The sequence below is a fragment of the Haliotis rubra genome, unplaced genomic scaffold, assembly GCF_003918875.1.
Source record: "Haliotis rubra isolate DU_JTF1 unplaced genomic scaffold, ASM391887v1 Scf791, whole genome shotgun sequence".
Taxonomy (NCBI): Eukaryota; Metazoa; Mollusca; class Gastropoda; order Lepetellida; family Haliotidae; genus Haliotis; species Haliotis rubra.
Window position 1 is genome coordinate 336,842 of NW_025767514.1, and position 15,216 is coordinate 352,057.

The 15,216-nt window shown below is 38.6% G+C and overlaps 1 protein-coding gene across 1 annotated transcript in view; it reads right to left on the reverse strand.

Annotated features, from left to right (window-relative positions):
- Positions 1-2,999: 2,999 nt before the first annotated feature.
- The window catches only part of LOC124261230 (eukaryotic translation initiation factor 4 gamma 1-like), a 45,625-nt gene continuing 33,408 nt past the window's right edge, over positions 3,000-15,216 (reverse strand). The window contains 20 exon segments of the mRNA XM_046695555.1: positions 3,000-4,696; positions 5,194-5,340; positions 5,614-5,695; positions 6,337-6,477; positions 6,787-6,882; positions 7,161-7,365; positions 7,522-7,694; positions 8,097-8,277; positions 8,659-8,835; positions 9,056-9,177; positions 9,733-9,738; positions 9,741-9,878; positions 10,335-10,493; positions 11,323-11,427; positions 12,016-12,172; positions 13,052-13,128; positions 13,381-13,527; positions 13,698-13,757; positions 14,155-14,292; positions 14,690-14,899. Of these exon segments, the coding sequence (XP_046551511.1) occupies positions 4,521-4,696; positions 5,194-5,340; positions 5,614-5,695; positions 6,337-6,477; positions 6,787-6,882; positions 7,161-7,365; positions 7,522-7,694; positions 8,097-8,277; positions 8,659-8,835; positions 9,056-9,177; positions 9,733-9,738; positions 9,741-9,878; positions 10,335-10,493; positions 11,323-11,427; positions 12,016-12,172; positions 13,052-13,128; positions 13,381-13,527; positions 13,698-13,757; positions 14,155-14,292; positions 14,690-14,899 (2,697 nt within the window). The 3' untranslated portion in view covers positions 3,000-4,520.

The window sequence follows — 15,216 nt, forward strand, 5'->3', positions numbered from 1 at the left end:
CTACTAATGTAAATAAGAGGCAAAGAACATATTCAAAGTTTAAAGCTTTTGTCAATAAAATTACATATTGACATTATTGCTTCTAAACAATGATAATCTTATTAGATCTGAGACCATATCCCTTAGGGACATAACACTAATTCTGATCTATTTCCTTTTCTGAGATACTTACTAGTGTCATCAAAATTATATTAAAGTTGCTTTAAAATTTGGTAAAAGTCATAACAAAAAGTTTAGGAAAACATACATGAAAATGTCCTGAAGCTTTCACCTCCTGCAATTAAACCAGTGTGCAATTAATTATGAATTTAAGCTTATTTTCCAAATAAGCGTCAACAAACCTTTAACAATTTGTCCAAAACCAACATCTTAATAAACACTGTTTTGGCTCAGTCTTCAAATATTGGTAACCTCCTCAAAAGCTGATGATTTCTAAGAAGTATTACATGAAATCGGGGTTGAATATGATATGTTTCAATATCCATTCCAGTTACATGAACAGTCAACTTAGAATTCTGTAAGTTATTTGGTTCCAAGACTGAATAGTGCCTGAGTGTGAACAAAACGTAGCCTTTGGGTTTTTTTCAAATTCTCTGGATGTTTAAATAACTTTATATTATGAGTGATGATACTAGTGATCACTCTCTGAATAATCTTATTAGTAAACATATTATTTAAAGACCAAATATATCTTAAAACAATCTAGCTATCTTAGTACCAAGTGATTGTTCAGCCATGATATGTATATAGTGTTTGTTTGCCTAGTTCTGCCTTAAATTTACATGAATCTGATATGTGAGACAATTAAGTTATTATTTATAATTGATTCGATTATTACCTATTTTTATTACCTTTCCACGTTTCCTGAAGGAGGCAAGATTCTTAAAACAAACCTCGCTATCATTTCCAGTGAATTATAATTAAAATGACAGAACTATGTAATTACTCCTAAAATGTACCAATATACCCCCAACCCCAACCCCCACCCTACATGTAAAAAAAGTATGCTGTGACAAAAAATCAAAACAAATAATGTTCTCATAGTTAGGAAATAAACTTATATTTCCTCCGTCCGATATTCCAGAAAGTCACTATTCTTCTCACATAGTTTTCGTCTCCGATCCACATGGAGTAAGCTAAATCAATTCAAGGTCCCATCTCTTTATAGAAATTCAGAAATATTTAAGACATGGTTTTATAGACACTCATTTGAATTAATTTTGACGTTTGATATTGCGTGATAGGCAACTGCTGACACTGACAATATTTCCGTTTGGATAAAAAATATTACTCCTCGAATATTTTGCACTGTCAACAGATACTGTACTGTTCATAGGCCTTCAGAAACTTTTAAAACTTTTGAAACTTTAAAACATCTTAAAATGTGTGACAAATTTAAGAATATCTAATCACCTTGAATGCAACCATATCCACCACATTGTTCTTTAATGTAACAAGTTTTGCTATTTCGGTCGACCCTAACCGAAATCAGCTGGCTGTCAGATTTGTTTACATTGTGTCACGGCTTTCTCGCCTGTACCAACTCAATGCCTAGTAGTGACGAAAAACGTGAAGCAAAAACAATTTTGTAGTTACAAGAATTGTCCGTGTTTATAACACTTGCAAAATACTAAACTGCTATTTGTTGTCATCTATTGGTAATGCTTTTGCACATGTGCGAAAGTGTGTAAATTCGTGTAAATTCTCACCTTCGAGCAGACGTAGGTTTCGTGAACGACCGATTGTTTGAATATTTTTATAATAGAAGGTAATAATTATGATAGTGAGGTCCCCTAATAATTGTGGAGGAGAAATCGTATTTTTCGAGTTTTAATCAATGTTTCATCCGCATTCCCATCACGTCTGTTGTGTTGATATTAGTCATGGTGGCCAAGCTGAAGCTGAATGCGGCAGTGTTGTATACGTGCGCAGTGAAGCGCCGTGAAATCAGACGCATTTTCAATCCAAATTGATACCGTCTGATTTTATGGCTTGACCAATCAAATTCGAGCATTTCACGTAGCCATGGTAGAATGTCACAATGGTATTAAACCTTGCTTGACTCGTGAAGAGCTGAGACTCAGCACACTACGTAGGCAGTTTGATACCAAATCATTAACTCGTTTAATAAAAAATGGTATTACATGAAAGGTCGTTTAGTATCCTCTATTACCTACGAGGGCGAAAATATCGGGGTTCATACTAATCATACGATGCCCTAGGACAAAATACCACTTCGTCATGAACAATGCTATGACGTCACATTTCTTCTGTGACGTTGCGTTCTGCATGCGGCGATGGCGGGTAGCCAGCCTATGTTTGAAAGTAGATTTGGGTTTGTTTCCTCAATTTGAAGACTTCGGTAATAAACAGAATATTATATTCGTGGCCATATCATACTATGTTTACGACACTCGTGCCTAAATATCGGCATATCCCTCGCTCTAGCTCGGGAAATACCAACATGTAGGCACTCATGTCGTAAAGATAGTATGACATGGGCACTGATATAATATCCTCTATATAAGCGAAGAATGGACTAACATCACATGGTTGCAGAAACACGTCACAGTCAGTCATCTTGAAATGGGAAGTTGTGAAAAAAATCTGGAATCCCCACAGAGATTGGATTCTGGCACGTCAAAAGGATGCAGCTCCCCACAACTACTTGTATTACACTGCTAACCCATCAAATACACCAGCTGACAGTTCTTTTTATCCCCTCAGAGCCTGGTGTCAGGCAGAGGAACTTCCAGCCACAGACCCATGGATGATGTCTATTGCCATTTTCAAACCAGCAAACAGTGTATGGTGATGACGAAGTCTCAGTTTCTGGGATAGGATCCCATACTATCTGATACTTGCACATGAGGCATCAAGGCAGCTGATGTCAGTGAATGGAATATCTTAAACCACTGGGCCCAAGGGTCGCAACTGGGATCTCACACAACCCAACACCTCAACATGGCTAAAAAGCAGAAAGACAACAAAAAAGCCTGTTTTGAAAGTCTGTCATTGGCTTGTTTTATTTACATCAGTTTGCGTTCTGTCATTACTGTGGTGGTCACGCTCAGCAGGCTGCCTGTTAGCTTGTAGTAATCACAGACAGCATTTGGGAAGGGATGAGTTTGTGCCCAGCTCAACCAACGATACTGGTAGTAGAGCCACGAGTCAGCCATAACTCAGGAATCACTGAGCACAATCACACCATCAATTCATCTCAGGACATGAGGCTTACATTATCAAATCCTACAAATATAAATAAAGGCAAGTTTCACATCTCCTAGTAGTTGCAACCTGTAATATTTGATACCTCTAAACTATATATCCGAGGTACCATTCACATATTCAATATTTTTTTCATGGATATTTTGCACTTTCAACATTTCATGACAGAATAATAGCTTTTATGACTTTCTTTTTCAATGGAAATGGGCCATATTTCCATGAATAGGAATTCAAACAAACTCCATTATCATACCAATATCCTTGTAGTCAATATATACACAAACATATCCATAGGCATTCACATTCAATAAACTCATGTCATTAATGGGAAACTTGTTTCCCCGTAATGGTTTTGAAGGGTAGATCAGGCATCTGTAATGGTAACCAACTATACAAATTTCTCATGCAAAACAAAGAGGCAGGTTTCGGCACCTACGAAGTAGGTGTCTGCTGTAGCCATGTTTCAATGTTCTTTCACATGTGCCCCTCAATCATAGCTTTCAGAGGCATTTAGTTGGTTGAGCTGGGAAGTGTTTCATATCATCTGTAGTTCACGAAGTCCAGGCTTCAAAGTGTTTGTATTATCCAAAGTTGATGGACACAACCTGACTTGTCAGGTTCACTGTCAATAGTCTATAGAGAATGCACATTTCATATTCTTGTCTTGAGTGGCTCGTCTTCCACAAGATAGTTTGTATCGGTCATTCATACAGTTCGACCAACACAACTTTGCATATGAAATTATGCAGTTTATATATAATATGTATATATGTATATAATTTAAGAATGATTATCAAAAAAAACAAAACATGATCCATAGAATTCACCAAGAAACAAAATAGAAACAACTGAAATTCCCTTGCAGGGCTTCTGGTTAAAGTTATATATCCATCCTCAAACAAGCCTAGCACCTCACAGTAGATCAAGGTATTCTGAATATTCTTCAGACTCCCTCATTCCTCGGCTAGTCATCATCTCCCTCGACATACATACAAACGCACAGCCGTTTAGGCAAATTTTTAAATGCACATAATGAATATATGCATTAACAAACACATCTGCATCAACGAATACCATGGCAACAAAAAAAATAAACACATCCATGGTTATATTTGGCTGTCAGAAGATCCTTTGTTTTCTCCAACAAGTAGAAAGCACATTTATACAGCAAGCTCATAAATTAATCATTTCTTTCATCCTCTGGTGCACACATTTAAACAGCAATGACAATCATATTTGTAATTTCATATTGCAGTTTGTGATCCAAGTCTGTCCTAATAATAAGCCTATTCTCAGCTGTCAGCCTCCTCCTCTTCACCTTCGCGTAGCCATGCGAAGAACTGAACAACTTGCTTGAGCGTAACTCCCTTCCCTTCCTGCTCCTCTTTACTAGTTTCCCATTGATTAAATGCATCTTCTGAGATGATTTCCTCATCATACAGTGTATCAAAGAATGTCCGCAAGACACCTGCAAGATGAAGCAATTACAGTGTTAAGTACAGCAAAAGGTACAACAGGTGTTCATACTTTCTAATATTTAATTGAGTGAGTTAAGCCACTTTTAGCCACATTCCAGCAATATCAAGGCAGGGGACCCCATAAATAGGCTTCACACATTGCATCCATGTGGGGAATCAAACATGTGTCTTTGGTGTGACAAGCAAAAACTTTAAACCACTAGGCTACCCCACTGCCTAATATTCTGAGAATAATCACACTTGTCACAATATTATTTCTGGTGGAACAAAAACCAACCAGTTATAACTGATAACCTAACAAAATATTACGCGTGTTTACTGATCACATGATGTATAGAGAAGAAATGAAAGTAAAATACAGACATCAGGTCACTGTTAACTTAAATACTTTCTACTATTTTCACAAAAGTGTTGCAATCATGCCATCTTATAGGTCACAGGTTGTCAACCTCAAAGTCATGTCCAAAGAGTATTAGCATGAACATACCTGAAGGGTATTCCAGCGAGTGGACAAGTGCCTGCAGAGCATAGAGGGCCTGCAGCTCAAATACAGGCTGGTGATCTAGATACTTCTGCAGGAGGGATCGCCACTTCTTTATGGGTTCTTGGTCAACTTTTGTCATGTTGCCAGTGCCTGAAAAACATGGGATAGTGTTACTGATATTGGCAAGTCTCAATGATAAGGGCTGTTTGCAATAAGGGAGAGGTGACCTTCATGGGAACTGACATGGGCGTCATCTGGAAAAATGTGATCACCTTGTAGGCTTTTATATAACAAGGAACTGAAACATGCTTGATCATGAAATATGATACAAGTACTTGTTAATATTTGAAACAAATGCTTATACTGAAAAGGTTAAGGATAACAAAATACACTTCTATAATGCTGTTAGTCCAAGACACTCACCCACTATTGCACTGGAACAAACCGTGGTCATCAAAGCCCTGATAAATCTGTTTTCTTTGGTAATCTCATCAGGGACATTGGCCTGGAACAAAGAAAAATATGTTTGGGGTGCTCCATGAAACTTCAGGCACATGTGAACATTTTCACTGAAATCTCTTGTCAAAGAAAATCCTAAGCTCAATCACTGAAAAAGTAATAAGACAAGGCTCATCTTAAATTGATTGCCCAAGCATGTTTGCTATATTTATTTTAGGATTAAACAAGTACACGAGGACAATGTCTTCTATCATTCAGTGCTATAATTCACAGCATCTACACTTGAGGTGAGGTGAAATTGGGTTTAACGTCGTGCTTTAGAATATTTCGCTCATATGACGACATGCATGCGTGTGTATGTGCGGCTGCTTGTACTAGCCCAGACAGAAGCTGGTTTTTTATAGTGCTAGCCTACTGAGATACCACGCCGCAGTGAAGCATGAATACCCCACTCAGACACATTATACTGACTCCGAGCCGACCAGTCCTTGTTGTACCCATTAATGCCGAGCAACAGGCAGGGACCAACAAGGACCATATTTTAACGTCTTTTGGTATGACACGGTCGGGGATCAAACCCACGATCTTCCGCCCTAACCACTATACCACAGAGGCGGTCATCTACACTTGAAAGCGGTTTGACAGAATATGGAAAATGTCTTTGATGCTTATTCTATCAGTACTTACCTCGATCCAGTCAAATATCTGTTCATTATCACATTTAGGCTTGAGCAAGAGCTCTGAAAGGTTCTGTTTGATCCATTCTATGGACACTTTACTGGTAGGTGTGCTGGGTGCCGAGTCAGGGCCCACAGTGAACTCCAGATTCTGGAACAAGGGGAGGAAACACTGGATTATGTCCCTTTATTGCAGCATGGCAGGTGCTACTGACAGGTGTTTTCAAATAGTGTAAAGGTAAATGAGTATGCATTATCCATCAGATTTTGCATCAACTTAAAGATATGAGTTATCAGCAACTTGAGTGAGAAAAGTTTTACGATACTTTTAGCAATATTCTAGCAATATCATGGTGGGGAACACCAGAAATGGGCTTCACATCAGCAACATGAACCCAAACATAAGAAAGACAATAATTCCATCAAATACAATGATAATGGCTGTGGTTAACTATTTTACCTTTTCTTTCAAAAACTGCTGGATTTTTTCCTGAGGTACAAAGAAACTCCAGTCCATGCAATTGTTTCGCCATAAATGTGTGACAATCTTGTGGCCCTAAAATTGAATTTATAAGTTGAAACAACACATGCCCAATTATTTCTATGCACATGAATGCAATTTGATAATATTGAGCACACAGGCACGCCAGCAATTTTACGTGTATATTACTTTGAACATGAAATTGCTATGGATTTGAGGCTTAAGAAAAGTTTCTGGAAGTCAAGATAAAATTCATCGGAATTAATAATCTGGACATATTCAATACATATTTGTATTTTGTTAACTAATGTAAACCTAAATTCATAAGGATATAGTGGCCTAAAGTAACTTACAAGTCTCTGACTGGCATCATGTAAGATCTCTGCCATGAGGTTGCCTGCCTTCCCAGATGCCTTCAATGGCTCACAGGCCTTCTTAAGGAAGCTGAGTGGAACACTGCCATCTTGGATCATGGGTCCGATCAACTCGCCAAGATACTGCCAGATCTTGGGGATGTCGATCTCCATGTCCTCAGCTGACTGAAGAATCTCTGTCAATCTGAAACAGGTAAAGCAAAGGTTGCCATTTCACCATTTAATATTTAATATTTAATGTATCAAACATGACATTTCAAAATACTTGTACCCATGGATTTCCAAATCAAGGTTATCTGGCTCTTTTCAGAAAACATTTTCAATCCAGGCAAATACTCACCCCTGCAAGTAGGTGTCAACAGAGATGATTTTCTGGTTGATCAAATCATGCAGCAGGTGCCCTGTCTGTTGGCGAGCTTGCTTTGACCTCTCTAGCACATGGTTAATTGCAAAGTACACAAAGAAATGGATGGTTTTGGGCGAGTTCAACTCCTGTACACACTGAATAGCCTCCTGAAAATACATCAAAATCATCATGTTAGCAGAGGGCGACAACGCATATACAATTAGCCACAGGCCTGAGAAACACTCTTCTATTGTTTAAATTCTTGTTCTTTCTCTATATATATATATATATATATTCTGTTTTTATTTATCTATGTAATATATAAATACACATACATATTTTGTCTTCTTCAAATGTACCTTTTCATTCAAATGATACAAAGTTTTGATTGCTAGAAGATGCCTCATTTGTCAGAATTCTCAATTATGCCACATTTTGATGGGGAATATTTCACTTCCCTAGCTTGTTTTTTTGTTTTATGTTAGCCGAACATTTAAATCAAAGCAAGATCATTTACTTGGAATCTATAGATGTCCTGATCACCCAATTGCTCTTATACTCAGACTGACCTTGCGATCCTGTATATGCAAATATTCATCTACTATTGAATAGGTCTTCTTTTCCATCTCTTCCTCTGACAATTCCTTCATAGATGGTGCAGGTCTCTCCACCTCCTGTGACGACCGTGTTCGACTTCCCTCTCTACTTGTGTTTCCTGAAGGAGGGGTGGCCCGGCCACTCACAATACTCCTGTTAGAACAGAACATAACCTCATGAACACCAAGTAGGTAATGGTGACGGTGATTTATTCCAAATAAGACAATGCTATGAATATTTCTTCAACATACGTGGCATGCTCATTTACTACTCTAGATCATTGTGAGATTGAACCTGAACCTACATCCTTAAAAGGCATTCACAAGTGTTGTGAAGGGGCCAATACCTTGCTTGATTACAGTACTGGGACTCGTTTGTCGAAGCGATCGCTATAACTGTCACAAGTCCATGTTAAAGTATGGGAGTTATGATCGTCTTAGGATTACAATTGCTTTGAGGAATGGGACACAGGCCTCTTAACTACCCTGTCATATAAGGAGATCCCTTTCTGCCCCACAATAAAATGTGACATACCTAGCACTTGCAAGGGCACGTTCTCTTTCCAACTCCTGAGATGACCGATTGATCACCTTTCCTCGGTTGTAGCCACCAGGCGTGTTGGCACGATTACGACCGTCTCCACGTGCTGGACTCACACCACGACCAAATTGACGAGACCTCTGGTCATCTTCTCTGCTCAGAGCAGAAAATCTGCAAAAATCAGAAAGGAACATCCTGTGTTAAAAATTTTCCGGATCCGGAGGACCAACATGAAGATTATAGTGCCCATATACGGACTATCAGAATTAGTAAAATCGAAATATTTTTTATACTTGTATACTTATCCTGCACTTATTGCTTACGGCTCGAAATTAATCATCAAATAGTCTGTTTACAAACATTTAGCTTTACACTGATATTCCTTTCTCACCTGTTTCCAGGGGCATTTGGCTTGTCACCCTCCTTCGATGCTCTGCTTCCTCCACCACTACTGCCTCTTCCCCAGCCACCGAAACTCCTAGCTGGGCCTAGCTGGATGTTCTCGTCAGCATTCTGCACAAAGTTAATTACTTGTTAAACAGGGTACAAGTACACAAGTACACAACTTTTATGGATAACATTTTACCCAGATCTTTGTGCAAAAATACAGCATTTCCCTTGCAACATCAAGCAGACCAAAACACATTTGTCTCCAAACAAACCATCAGAAACGAGGAATTCATGAAATCCACATGAATCTTAAGATGGGAATTAATCATCATACAGTCTGTTTGGGGATACCCTATGGGGAAAAAGATCCCAAGTTTACAATTTTTAACCTTCGTATCAAGAGAGCAGTTTAAACTTCAAATATCATGTGTAGCACTGAAGCCTAGAGTTGTTGATCCATCTTAAACCAATGGTTTGATCCATGATGACCATAAACCAGACCGAAACAGGAAGTTATCTTGTATAGTATTCTTGAATCTGCAGTCTTGTATTGTCTGGTAAAATTTTCATTCCTCACAGCTAAAAGCAAGTGAGAGAATCAGACAGAAACACTCCAACCATTACTATCCATCTTAGAGCATGGAGCAGACCCACCCAAAATACAAGTCCATCTCTCACCTTCTCTATCCTGAGTTTGGACACATCAATGTTTCTGTCGATGTTCCTGATGGCCTTGCTGCTGACTGTGTTCCATCCCTCCTCCATGTTGCCGCCGACGCCACCACCACCACCTCCACCACCCTGTCCTGGCCGGCCTCTGGTAGCTGCAATACAAGGTCAAAATATTGCTCAACGATTACTATGTGCAAGCCCAGACAAACAGCAGTCACCTTGTAAGGTTTTAAGCAATATTTGTGCAATACAAAGTCAGAGTACACAAGAAATGGGATTCACAAATTGTACCGATGTGGGGAATCGAGTCTTCGGCGTGACAAGTGAACAACTAACCTACCCCAAAACCCACTTGCACAGCGAGGCCTCATGAGGCAACTAACATACATCAATCACAGTTTACTCAGTAAACCCATCTTGTTTCTCCAGTGCATGTGGCTGTGTAATAGTTGAGTTAGTAGTTTCAAACAATGAAGCAGATATCCCCAGGCATGCCTTTATTTGAATAACTCACGTTATTTATTTAGTTGTTAATTATACTTGACATTAGTCCCATACATTGGTCAGAAACATGATAATAATCAAACATTGTTTCAAGATACACATACGCTTATTGTGTCTTGGTTGATGGTGCTGTTGTGCTGGCTGATTTGCCATGTGCAGCGTGCTGTTAACATGTTCTGTTCCAGAGTTTCTCGCTTGGCGTCCTTGTGGATCTGGTCAATGGTTTTGGGGTTGTCATCTCCTCGCCTTGGCTTCCAGTTATTCTGAAGCAGTAGAAGAATGGTCTCAACACAAGCCATGAACATCATGAATTAGTAACTGTAGTTAATACTGGAGTCATCCAAATTTGTCAGTGAACAAACCATCAGAAACGAGGAATTCATGAAATCTACATGGATCTTAAGATGGGAATTAATCATCATGTAGTCTGTTCTGACAAAATCTTTTAGTTAAAATCTTACGTCACACTGGCAATATTTCAGCCAGATAGTGATGGAACTTCGAGATCACGATTGTTATTTATCACTGAACTCTGCAATATTCCAGCAACATAACGGCCTGTAATGCAATCATAAATTGCAGTCATCCATGCTGTCAAGGTACCTTGACCCGCCATTAACCAAATCACTATGTGGCCAGCCATACCATTCAGTTAGTGAGTGATTTTAGTTTGAGGCTGCACTCAGCAATATTCCAGCTATATGGCGGCGGTCTGAAAATAATAAGTATGCTTTCTATTGCTTATCTGGAAGCCTGGACCAAACAATCCAGTGATCAACAGCATGAGCATCGATCTGCGCAATTGGGAACCGATGACATGTGTCAACCAAGTCAGCTAGCCTGACCACCCGATCCTGTTAGTCGCCTCTTACGACAAGCATAGTCGCTTTTGTGGCAAGCATGGGTTGCTGAAGACCTATTCTACCCCGGATCTTCAAGGGTCCATACCATTCAGTCTGTTTTGACCATCACATCTTGCTTGGGACCAATTCTAACCAGGAATCCCCACAAGATCCCAGCATGACATATGAAAACATTATACATCAGGCTCCCTTTCCACCTGAACTGGTTTCCCATGACTGAAACACTCACATCTCTTAATTCTATTACATCCTGCAGCATGAATCGGCATCTTGAGGACACTTTCTTCTCAGCAACTATCTTCTTCATCTGTTGGAAATACTGGTCCATTCTTGGCTGGAAAACAAATACATAAATACATGTAGTAATTCATTGATATGTATATATTTCGTTAATTGCATCAATAGGGCGACTGTAAATTTCTTCATTTTATATCTTGCGTCTTGTTTCAGAATCACAATATACCTTTGTTGTACAATATTAAAACATTCACCAACATTCAAAATATAATTTAAAAAGCACCTTACAATATTCACTTCAAAAAAGATATCACAGTTGTATAAAGGTGACATGTAGTACTTAGTAAACAGGTCAAAAAGAGAAAAAGGCTGTAAAATTCCTTTATGTCAAAATGTCACTGAATTCCTGACAATTTTCCTGCCAAATCCTTGGACCTTAACCATAATAATTGTAAGTGAGTATGGTTTTATGCCGCTTTTAGCAATATTCCAGCAACATCAAGACAGGGGACACCAGAAATGGGCTTCACACATGAAATACAATAAATAAAATACAATAAATAAATAAATAAAAAACAAAAATTGAAACCGGGTCTTCGGCATGACAAGCGAACACTTTAACCACTTGGCTACCCCACCACCCATCTTAAATAACAGCCAACAGGGAAGTAGGCCACATGGTTACCTTGGCTTTGTCTGACTCTAGCTCCTTGCCAATGGTGGTGAGGAGACGGCACAGACATTCCAGGTTCTCCTCATCTCGAGATCGTAACAACTTGAACACACAGTCATGCATAATATTCTCTGTCAACATTTTCAACTTGAATAACTCTCCTATAAACCTGTAAAAAAGATGAGAAAGGCCATTAGATAATTTCATACACTATCTGCATTGGTTAACATGTGACAAAATCTATCAAGATTATTTCAGTTGTGTATTATCATGTCAATATCTGAGGAGCAACCAACTTTCTAAAAGTATTTTAGATCAACTGATACAAATGAGTTCTTTTGAATGGACAAGTCCTACAAAATAAATACATTTTACAAGAAGACATGGTCATTGGTTTTCCTATCCATAACGGTTACTGAGAAAATCTGCCCCTGTTGTGGATACCGTGCACTAAGTCAGGAAATACATAAGGGCCATAATTGTGTAAAGAATCGTAACACCATTTCTGTTTTCTAACTCCATCAAGGCATTCATGTCCTGAAAACATACCAAATTTGGTTTCCCTATCTGTAATGGTTTTGAGAAAATCTGTCCCCCACCATCTTTGACGGACAGACAGAGCTCAAACCTATATCCCTCTCCCTGGCTGGGAATAATAATTGACAATCAAGTGATTTTTGTAGCAGACAGTACAAGGCTTAAAAAGTACCCCTTGAGTGATTTATTTCTTCCCCCCCAAACATTTAAGATAAAAAGAACATTCCAAAATTTCAGGACATCTGTTTGCAACTATGTACACATACCAAATAACAGCTAATAAATTTCCTAAATCAGATCTTTGCAAAATATAAATGTTTGGAAAACCACATGACACCAGAAACTGAACCTGAGTGTTCTTGGTATCAGCAAAATATCACAGTGACCTAGATCTAACCGAATCTGGGACAAGACAGTGAACCAATCCCAGCATTGGCTCTTATCTTTGTGCTGCAGATACTGATGAACCCGGCAAAATCCAGTTCATGTTAAACCACTAACACTATAATACCTTATGTTCCCTATAGATCTCCGCCTTGCAGTGGTGGCAGCAATAACCAGTTCTTCCTTCAACTCCTTCTTCTTGTCCTGTGGAAAACATCGCACAATAGTCCTTTAGTTTGTTCCACTTCACAGGTATACAAAGTGATTATACAGTAAAAGTTGTTTTTGTTTTGTTTTGTTTTTTCTTTAAAACTCCTGTGTCGACAGTCAGCAAGTATGACCACCCAATCTCATTTACTTGAGACCTGAAGAGAAGTAAATTAACACTTCAATCTATATCGAATGCATCAATCTGCATGACCACTTTCATAGATATTTTCAAAACAAAATACATACCGGGTCAGCTTCCTCTATAGCCTTTTTCCTCCGGTCGAGATCAACTTGGGCGTCATTATCTTTTTCAAACTCTCGCTGACATCTTGTTAACAATATCACACGGAAATTAACTGTTTCCCCTTGTTTGCTGTCGGAGGGCACTTTAAGCTGGAATGAAATAATGACCATTGAACTTCCTTCATATTTTTGAGAAATACAAAAAGGTTTCTACATTTGGCAGTTTCTGAAACCAACAATATATATTAAACTTTCAGAGTTGGCAGTGATACACATTTCTGCTGGTATGATTTCAAAACAGATAAGAATATGGTACTTACCGTTAATAAATATCTGCACATGTTTGCATAAGCCACGCTGAAGGCAGGCTCACTAATAGCCTGAAATTAGAAAACAAATGCATGCCTTAAAAGTAAGATCAACGTATCCAGTAATGGGTCATAAAAACCCCAGTTCACATACATATAAGAGTTCACATACATAAATGGTTGTCTTCAAATTCCTTAACAGCAATAACGATGTAAGAATCTACATTGAAATCTATGTTTCATTTACAAGCGATCTCATAGCAGTTGTCTCATCGAGCTTGCCTTGTGTTCATAAGTCCATAATTGATCTTCAGGTGACCTCAATAATTGATTATGGTTTTAGAGGTCGATTCCCAACACTAGTTCCTTGTACAACAACATCCCTGTCACATGACTTGAAATTCATTTATACATCACGTGACATGGCAATACCTCGCAATGAGAAACGTGCTGTTGGACGATGCCTCACCTTTTCAAATATAATATCTGTTACCCCTTTCAGTCTGTCTTCAGTGTCAATAACCAGGTTCTGAACTTGTTTAATCAACGTCTGGAATTTCTGTGGGGTCAACTTGTTCAATATACTTCTCACTTTGCGGTACAAATCCTGAAAAAAACACACCAAATACTTATGTTAGGAATTGTCATATTGTTAAACAAGAGTCATCAGAAGATGACATAAATCACAAAAATCTGCAAATAGCAAAAGGCACCACTTCAAGATCTGCCTCACATATCTGCCAAGTTTTGCTGAAAGATATTTAGAATTTTTCGAGTTGTGCTCTGGAAACGAAACCCACCCCTCCCTTTTGGGACTCAGTACGAATCGTTTCCATGGAAACCAAAAAAATAAATATGAAAAAAATCTGTAAATAGCAAAAGCACCACTTCAAGATCTGTCTAATATATCTGCCAAGTTTTGCTGAAAGATATTGAAAGGTTTTGGAGTTATGCTCCGGAAATTTTAACCTTCTAGCAAGTGTTAAAGGGTAATATAAACATACAGCGGTCTTGAATTCATCCGACTTCTCTTCGTCTGACTTCTGAGTGCCTGGTTTCCAGGCATTTTCTGAGTGATGAAGCTTAACATCCAGCTGGATTGAAACATTCTTGATGACCCTAACGTCACTTCGGTTACGCTGCTGGCTGCCTCGCTTGCCCATAGAACCGCCTCCACCACCACCACCTCCGCCGCCACCACCTCCACTGCCCATCTGAAAATATAAATTTGGCATCAGGTTCTATGCCAAGCAACAATAACGAAAATATCTCCTTTCATTTACAAAATTGTTGGTGAAAAGTGACAAAACCATCTCTCATCAATGGCAGTTTAGTAACAATTGGATTCTTTCAATGTTGGTTAGCAGAAGGACAGTTTGATATAAATAGTCAGTCTACAGACAATAAGATAGGCAAACCAATGCTTTATGTCAACTGAATTTGCAGACATAATGACCCTCAAGTCAAGTTTAAGGTAAGAAGATCTTTCATGGGTATCGCACAGATACATTTAAAAAATAATACCAAGGCA